Consider the following 8,042-nt stretch of genomic DNA (forward strand, 5'->3'; position numbering starts at 1 on the left):
GGCCATGTCTGCAGCAGCTTTATTGGGGGGCGGGGGGTGCCCTGGGCACCCCCCCACAGGGGGGCAGCTCCATCTGGCCGCAGGGTGGCACGTCCCTCTGCGGGGCGCCCCGGGCCGGGTGCGGGGCCAGCGGGCCGGGGCGCCCCATGGTGCTATGCGGCCAGGTGCAGGGCCTGGGCCTGGGCTCGCAGCGCCTCAAACTCCCTCTGCACGAAGTCCGTCAGCGCCTTGCGCATCTCCACCTGGGGGGGGGGGTGGGAGAGGCAGGGGTCTGGCGGTGCCAGGGGGCAGGGCCACCCCCACCCACCCAGCCCCCCACCGGGGGGCAGCCCCCCAAGTGCTCACCGCAGAGGAGCCCTCAGCACGGAGGTGCTGCAGCAGGGGCCGGACGCTGAACGGACGCCCCACGACCACCGTGATGCGCTGCAGGAGAGCGTCAGCACCCCAGAGCCAGCCCCACAGCCCCCCCCCCCCCCGAGCCCCTGCCCCCGGTACTCACCTGCCCCACGCGGGGCACGTAGGGGGACGTGTTGGGCAGCACATCATTCATGCCTGGCGTGGAGGTCAGTGGCAGTGGCAAGAGGGGGATGCAGGACCGCAGCCCCCTGCCCTGGAGCTGCCCCTTCTCCATCCTCCTCCCTGTCCCCCCACATCCCCCCATGTGCCCCACATCCCTCTGCATCCCCCCATGTCCCCCGCATCCCCCTGGCCCTGCTCACCTATATGTCCCCCCACACACCCCCGCCCCACACATTCCCCCCCCCCCCATGCCCCACACGTCCCTGCTCACCCCCATGCCACAGGGGCAGGACGACAGGGTCAAGGCGGCACTCAGCCAGGAGGCGCCCGATGCCTGCGAAGAGGCACAGAGGAGGCAGCTGGGGGGCCGGAGAGGGCAGCTGGGGGCCTAGGGGGGCAGCTGGGGGGCACTTGGGAGCAGAGACAGGGCCTTGGGGGGCAGGTGGGGGCAACAGGAGATTGAGAAGCAGTTGGGGCATTGGGGGGCAGAGAGGGGTATTGAGAGCAGAAGAAGCAGTTGGGGGTCGGGGGCAGTTCAGGCAGGTGGGGGGACGAGGGGGCACTTGAGGGGCAAAGAGAGCAGTTGGGGGGCCATGGGGGAGTGGGGGGGGACTTGGGGGTAGTTGGGGGTTGGGACCTCACCCCACTTGAAGCGCACGAACTCCTGCCCCACGGTCACTTTGCCTGCAGGGACAGGGGGGTCATGGGAGGGCAACAGGGGGATCCCCAGGGCCTCCCAGTGTCCTCCCAGTACTTCCAGTATCCTCCCAGTACCCTCGGGGAGACATGCACCCCATCTCCAGTGCTCCCAGTCCCTCCCAGTACTCTTCCAGTGCTCCCAGTACCCCTGGGGAAGACATGCATCCTGTCCCCGGTGCTCCCAGTCCCCTTCCAGTGCTCCCAAGACCCTTGGGGAAGATGTGCACCCCATTCCCAGTGCTCCCAGCCCCTCCCAGTCCTCTTTCAGTGCCCCCAGTACCCCTGGGGAAGACATGCATCCTGTCCCCGGTGCTCCCAGTCCCCTTCCAGCGCTCCCAAGACCCTCGGGGAAGATGTGCACCCCATTCCCAGTGCTCCCAGCCCCTCCCAGTCCTCTTTCAGTGCCCCCAGTACCCCTGGGGAAGACGTTCCCCCCCCAGTGCTCCCAGTCCCTCCCAGTGCTCTTCCAGTGCTCCCAGTACCCCTGAGGAAAACATGCATCCTGTCCCCGGTGCTCCCAGTCCCTCCCAGTACTCTTCCTAGTGCTCCCAGGATCCTCGGGGAAGATGTGCACCTCCTCCCCAGTGCTCCTAGTACCCTCAGGGAAGACATGCGCCCCATTCCCAGTGTTCTCAGTCCCTCCCAGTACTCTTCCAGTGCTTTCAGTACCCTCAGGAAAGACGTGCACCCAGTCGCCCTGGTTGAGCTTCTCCAGGATGAAGTCCATCCCCCGCTGGTAGACGCCGTCCCCTGGGCACCGGGCCAGGCACTGGGACCTTCCCAGTATGGACTGGGAGCCTCCCAGTACGGGCTGGGAGCTTTGCAGTACTGACTGCGGCTGCTCCAGTGCAGACTGGGACCAGCCCAATATGGATTGCGAGCCCCCCCCAGTACAAACTGGGATCCTCTGGTATGGGCAGAGACCCGTGCCTGACCTCCACACCGCCATGCCCCAGTGGCTCCCAGTTGCCCTCCGGTGGCTCCTAGGGACTCCCAGTTGACTCCCCAGTGGCTCCTAGTTGCCCCCAGTGGTCTCTAGTGGCTCCCAGTTGCCACCTAGTGGCTCCCAGTGGCCCCCCAGCAACTCCCAGTGGCCCCCCAGCAACTCCCAGTGGCTCCTAGTTGCTCTCACTGGCCTCTAGTGGCTCCCAGTCACCACCCAGTGGCCCATAGTGGCTCCCAGTGGTCCCCCAGCGGCCCCCCCGCGGTGGCGGCACCTCGGCAGACGGGGACGCAGCGGCCCAGGCTGAAGAAGCGGGAGTGCAGCTCACGGGTGAAGCAGATGTCGGCGGCTGTGGGGGTCCTGGGAGCGAGATGGGGTGATTCGGGGCAGAAACAGGGCTCCCCCCCCCCACAGCTCACCCTGCTCACCCTGCTCACCAGCGCATCTTGTGCAAGCTCCAGACATGCCGCAGCTTCAGGATCCCTGCGGGGGGGGGAGTTATGGGAGCCCCCAGGACCCCCCAAGCCCCAGAGACCCCCCCCAAAGCCCCCCAGGGACCCCCCAAAGCCTCTCTGGGACCCCCAGAATACCTCCAGGGACCAACAAGAACCCCCCCCAGGAAAGCCAGAGCACCCCCAGGACCCCCACAAAGCACCCCAGGGCCCCCAGGAGCTCCCAAAGCCCCCCAGGGACCTCCAAAGCCCCCCAGGGACTTGCCAGGAAAGCCAGAGCACCCCCAGCACCCACCAGGATCCCCCCAAGGCCCCCAGGACCCCCACAAAGCACCCCAGGGCCCCCCAGGAGCTCCCAAAGCCCCCCAGGGACCTCCAAAGCCCCCCAGGGACTTTCCAGGAAAGCCAGAGCACCCCTAGCACCCACCAGGATCCCCCCAAGGCCCCCAGGACCCCCACAAAGCACCCCAGGGCCCCCCAGGAGCTCCCAAAGCCCCCCAGGGACCTCCAAAGACCCCCAGGGACCTGCCAGGAAAGCCAGAGCACCCCCAGCACCCACAGGATCCCCCCTAGACCCCTCAGGGACCCCCAAAGCACCCCAGGGACCCCCCAGCTACCCCAGAGGTGTGGGTCGTCCATGCAGGAGCAGTGGTTGGCAAGGGTGAGCAGGGGGGTGGCGGGGCCACGGCACTCCAGCAGCTCGTGCAGCACCTCGGCATTGTGCACCCGCAGGCGGTTCAGGTAGCCTGGGGGGAGGGTGGCCGGGGGGCTGAGCCAGGGGGCAGCGACACCCCCCCACCCCCTCCAGGTACCATGGGGTGGCCATGGGGCACTCACGGGTCCAGATGCAGCTGTAGGTGCCCACAAGGCCGGTGACAAGGCGGCTGGCCAGGGCCCAGGGCAGCGGGGGGCCAGCGGGGAAGGGCCAGGTCACGGCCAGCGGCATGGTGCCATCACGGGGGGCGCCCCAGCCCCTGGGGGCACCCAGCCCATCAGCCCCACGGAGAGCCCCCATTGCACCACAGACCCCTCGTGATCTCCCCTTTGCCCCACACACACCCCCAATGGGCCCCCCAGTGCCCCACAGACCCCCTTATTAGCTCCCTTTTGCCCCACAGACCTCCCCCAATGAGCCCCTATGGCCCCACAGACCCTCCCAGTGAGCCTCTGTGGCCCCATAGACTCCCCCCAATTGCCCCAGAGGCCTCTCATGAGCTCCCCTTTGCCCCACAGGTCCCCCCAATAAACCCCACAGCACCCCATAAACCCTCCCATTGCTCCCCTTTTGCCCCACAGACCCCCCCAGTGTGCCCCACAGGCCCTATAGACCCCCCAATTGCCCCACAGAGCCCCCCCAATGTGCCCCACAGGTCTCCCCAATAAGCTCCACAGGCCCCATAGACCCCCCCAATTGCCCCACAGACCTCTCAAGATCTCCCCTTTGCCCCACATACCCACCCGATGGGCCCCCCAGTGCCCCATAGACCCCCTTATTAGCCCCCTTTTGCCCTACAGACCCTACAAACGGCCCTAAATGCTCCACAGAGCCCCCTAGTGAGCCCCATGGGCCCCACAGACCTCTCATACTCTCCCCTTTGCCCCACAGACCCCCCCAATTAGCCCCCCCCATGCCCCACAGACCTCCTCATGGCCCCTAAACTGCCGCATTACCCCCTCATTACCCCACAGACCCCACCAGTAACACCTCAGGGCCCCATAGATCCCCCCACCTGCCCCACAGACCCTTTCAAGAGCTCCCACGAGCCCCACAGCCCCCCCCCCCAATTATCCCCCTGGTGCCCGCCAGCCCCTCCATGACCCCACGGACTCTCCCCTTGCTGCCCCCTGCCGTAAAGCGCCTCCACATGCCCCCACCGCGTGTCGCAAACGCCGAGCCGCAGCCCCCCGCCAAGGCCGCCCGCCGTAAAGCGCGCTCGCTCACGGACTGTCGCAAAGGCGCCCCCTCGCCAAGGGTAGATGAGCGGGGGCTGGGAGGTGGGGTGCCGTCAGGCGCGCCGCGATGTCTCAAACACTGGCTGGGAGGACCTGGGGCAGACGAGCGGTGCCAGGCCGACCATGAAGAGTGCCACCGCGGAGGCTAGAGCGGGGTGAGGCGGGGGGGGGGGAGGGGGGTTCGTACCATAGAGTAGTCGGAAGTGTGGACACAGCGCGCATCCGCAATGCCGTCGGGGCAGGAAGTGGGGGGGGAGCTGCCCTATGGCGGGGCAGGATGGGGGGGGAGCTGCCCTATGGGGCGGGGGCAGCTAAAAATATCCCGGCCGGAGGGCCTGGACGGGACGGGCCGCCGCCATGGGGCCGGCGCTGCTGCTGCTGCTGGCGGCGCTGTTGGGGGGTGCCGCGGCCTTCCGCGTTGGCGCCTTCAACGCGCGGCGCTTGGGGGGTGGCAAGGCGGCACGGGAGGACGTGCGGGGGGCCCTGGGGCGGGTACGGGGCAGGCTGCGGGGCAGGAAGGAGGGCTATAGGGCAGCGGGGGGGATGGGGGAGCAAGGAAGGGCCGGCTATGGGGCAGGAGGGGGCAGGTTATTGGGCTGGGGGAGCAAGGAAGGGCCGGCTATGGGGCAGGAGGGGGCAGGTTATTGGGCTGGGGGAGCAGGAAGGGGAGCTGTGGGGCTGGGGGGGCAGGCTATGAGTCTGGGGGGTGGGGGGGCAGACTATGTGGCTGGGGGGGCGCTAATGAGCTCCCCTTCCCCCCCAGATCATCGCCCGTTGCGACATCATGGTGCTGCAGGAGGTGGTGGACGCCAAGGGGCAGGTGGTGCCCCTGCTCCTTGACACCCTTGATAGGTGGGGCCCAGGCATCCGGGGCGAGGGGGGCCTAGGTGTCCGGGCCCCCATCTCATCCCCTCCCACTTCCCCGCAGCACTGTGGGCCCTGGAACCTATCAGGCCCTGAGCAGCCACCCCCTGGGCCGGGGATCCTATCGGGAGCGCTACGTCTACTTCTACCGGTGAGCCCAGCGGCCCCAGGCATCCAGAGGAAGGGGCCCAGGTATCTGAGCCCCACTTCCACAGCTGCCCCCCCAACTGCAGGCCAGGCCGGGCCCAGCTCCAGGACTGGTTTGTGTACGAGGATGCCCACCCACAGCGCCCTGACGTCTTTGCCCGGGAGCCCTTTGTAGCCCGCTTTGGCCTGCCCAGCCCAGGTGAGCGGCGCCCAGACACCGGGGCCCCCCTGCTCCCGCATGCCAGGGCCCCCTGACGCCTCCCCCCCCAGCGCTGCCGGAGCTGGTGCTGGTGCCGCTGCACGCAGCGCCTGCAGCAGCTGAGACTGAGATCGACGCCCTCCACGACGTCTACGAGCGGGTGCAGGAGCGCTGGGGCCAGCAGGTATGGTGGGACCCCGGTGTCCGGACGCCCCCCCTCCCCCGCCGCCACCGCGGGGAACCCACCATCTGGGTGAGCCCCCCCCTCCCACCTCTGCTTGCTCCCCTCCACCAGGACGTACTCTTCCTTGGCGACTTCAATGCAGGCTGCGGCTACGTGGCCGCCAGCCGCTGGGGCCGGATCCGGCTGCGCCGTGACCCGCCGTTCCACTGGCTGCTGGGGGACGACGGCGACAGCACTGTGCGGGGCTCCACGCGCTGCCCCTACGACCGGTGCGGGGTGCCATGGGGTGATGTGGGGCACCCACGGGGTGATGTGGGCCAGCCCCGGCCCTGGCCCAGGGTGGTGGCAGCCAGCGAGCATGGCTGGGGCAGGGTGGCGCGGTGGGCGGCATTGGGCGGTGTGGGGGCAGCGTGGGGCAGCCCCAGCCCTCACCCTGCCCTGGCACAGGGTGGTGGTGGCCGGCGAACGTAGCCAGAGCCTGGTGGTGCCGGGCTCGGCCGGAGCCTTCAACTTCACTGCGTGCTTTGGGCTGACCGAGGAGCAGGTGAGCCAGACACTGGGGCCCCGTGGGGGGCAGAGCACCCAGACACCGGGGCCCCCAGAGCTACGGTGACAGGGGCCCCGGTGTCCCCCCAGGCGCTGGTGGTGAGCGACCACTACCCGGTGGAGGTGGAACTGGCGCTGGACAGAGCCTGGGGGGGGGGCTGGCATCCCCCCCTGGCCCTGCTGCTGCTGCTGGGCCTGGGGGGGGCCCTGCTAGGGCTGCCCTGAGACCCCCCCAGGCCATAAAAATAAAACAAGTCTGTGGAAATCTTCCCCTTTATTGCTCCCCCCCTCACTTGCGCCTTCTCTGCACCAGGGTCCAGGTGTCGGGGTCTGGCGGGGGACTGCGGGGGGGGCCGCAGTCCATGGCCTGGGGGCAAAGGGGGCCATGAGGGGGGCCATGGGGCCACCACGCCCCCCCCGGCCCCACACATGTCCCCCCCTCACCTCGGCAGTGTCCTCGTGGCCTCCAGCATCCTCAGGGGCGGCAGTGGCAGCAGCAGCCCGGAGCGCGGGGCCAGGGCGGCCCAGGCGGGCCACGGCGGCCCCCACGGCGGCTGCGTCACCCCGTGCCGCCAGGGCAAAGAGCGCCACAAGCTGCTGGCTCACCTGGGGGTGGGGGTGGGGGTCAGCCGGGGCACAGAGCCCCACGGCAGCCCCACAGCATGTCCCTCCCCCCCCACACACACACACAGTGGCCCCATGGTGTGTGTCGTCCCCCCCGGTGCGTCCCACCTGCACCAGACTGCCATCCTCCACTGCCGTGTCGAACTCATTGTCCATCACCTCAGCCAGGAAATCCTCCACCTCCTCCGGCTCCAGGTCGGCTGTAGGGATAAAGCCGTTGGGATTTGGGGGGGGGGAGGGCCCAGGCGACCCCCGGGAGAGGGGCCTGGGCGTCCAGGGCTCACCGTTGCGCTGGAAGAAGTCCTGCAGCGCTGCTGCCAGCCAGGCTGCCTTCTCGGAGCCCCGGGCACCGCCGAAGCCGTTCTCCACTGCCACCTGTTGGGGGGGGAGGACCCACTCGGATGCCTGGGCCCCTAACAGGAACACCTCGGGGACCGCTACAGTGGTGTGGGGAGCCTCGCTACCCCCCCCAGCATCCCCACGGTGGGCACCTATAGGGCTCCTATATCCTATGCGGGATGTATAGAGGATTCTGATACCATATAAGGACTCACACACATACCCCGACACCGGGTACCCATAGGAGACACGCGGCAGCGGCACATGCGGGGCGTCTATAGGGGAGCCGGGCCGCTCCAGCGGGGTCTCTATAGAGGCGACGTATAAAAGCCCCAACCCTCCCCACAGCCCCGCCGGTTCGCCAGCGCCTGCGGGCGCCGGGCGCCACCCGCCGCCTAGAGGGGCCCCTATAGAGGAGGCCTATAGGGGCCGCCTATGGGGCCGCCCTCACCTGCAGCGCGGCCCAGGCGCCGAGCACGGCCCGCACGCCCTCGGCGAAGAGCGCGGGGGCCGCCATGTCCGCGGCGGCGGGCGGCAGGCGGCTCAGCTGAGCGCCGAGAGCTCGGCGGCCCC

At 69.1% G+C, this 8,042-nt stretch overlaps 3 protein-coding genes across 7 annotated transcripts; 1 reads left to right on the top strand and 2 right to left on the bottom strand.

The window, feature by feature from the left end:
* Nucleotides 1-5: 5 nt before the first annotated feature.
* TAFAZZIN (tafazzin, phospholipid-lysophospholipid transacylase) lies at nt 6-4,721 on the bottom strand. 5 transcript variants are annotated; one of them, XM_067315108.1, is made up of 11 exons: nt 4,560-4,721; nt 3,451-3,587; nt 3,231-3,359; nt 2,599-2,644; nt 2,436-2,521; nt 1,888-1,968; nt 1,162-1,203; nt 791-853; nt 500-552; nt 346-423; nt 6-242 (listed from the first exon to the last, which is right to left on the bottom strand). In XM_067315108.1, exons 2-11 carry the CDS (start codon nt 3,557-3,559, stop codon nt 153-155), a joined length of 777 nt encoding a protein of 258 aa, XP_067171209.1. In that variant the 5' UTR covers nt 3,560-3,587; nt 4,560-4,721; the 3' UTR covers nt 6-152. The 5 variants fall into 5 exon arrangements, with proteins under 5 accessions (XP_067171209.1, XP_067171208.1, XP_067171210.1 ...); XM_067315107.1 differs by having other exon boundaries at nt 4,556-4,721; XM_067315109.1 differs by lacking the exon at nt 4,560-4,721 and adding an exon at nt 4,489-4,559.
* A 202-nt stretch (nt 4,722-4,923) lies between these two features.
* On the top strand, nt 4,924-6,776 carry DNASE1L1 (deoxyribonuclease 1 like 1). Its single transcript, XM_067315071.1, has 8 exons — nt 4,924-5,058; nt 5,330-5,418; nt 5,495-5,581; nt 5,664-5,776; nt 5,848-5,960; nt 6,072-6,229; nt 6,408-6,504; nt 6,597-6,776. The coding sequence occupies exons 1-8, from the start codon at nt 4,924-4,926 to the stop codon at nt 6,729-6,731; spliced, it is 927 nt and encodes a 308-aa protein (XP_067171172.1). The 3' UTR covers nt 6,732-6,776.
* On the bottom strand, nt 6,764-8,025 carry TSR2 (TSR2 ribosome maturation factor). The gene is made up of 5 exons (XM_067315111.1): nt 7,921-8,025; nt 7,415-7,505; nt 7,239-7,330; nt 6,951-7,112; nt 6,764-6,873 (listed from the first exon to the last, which is right to left on the bottom strand). Exons 1-5 carry the CDS (start codon nt 7,984-7,986, stop codon nt 6,796-6,798), a joined length of 489 nt encoding a protein of 162 aa, XP_067171212.1. The 5' UTR covers nt 7,987-8,025; the 3' UTR covers nt 6,764-6,795.
* Nucleotides 8,026-8,042: the final 17 nt, after the last annotated feature.

The sequence above is a fragment of the Apteryx mantelli genome, chromosome 41 (genome assembly GCF_036417845.1).
Source record: "Apteryx mantelli isolate bAptMan1 chromosome 41, bAptMan1.hap1, whole genome shotgun sequence".
NCBI classification, from domain to species: domain Eukaryota; kingdom Metazoa; phylum Chordata; class Aves; order Apterygiformes; family Apterygidae; genus Apteryx; species Apteryx mantelli.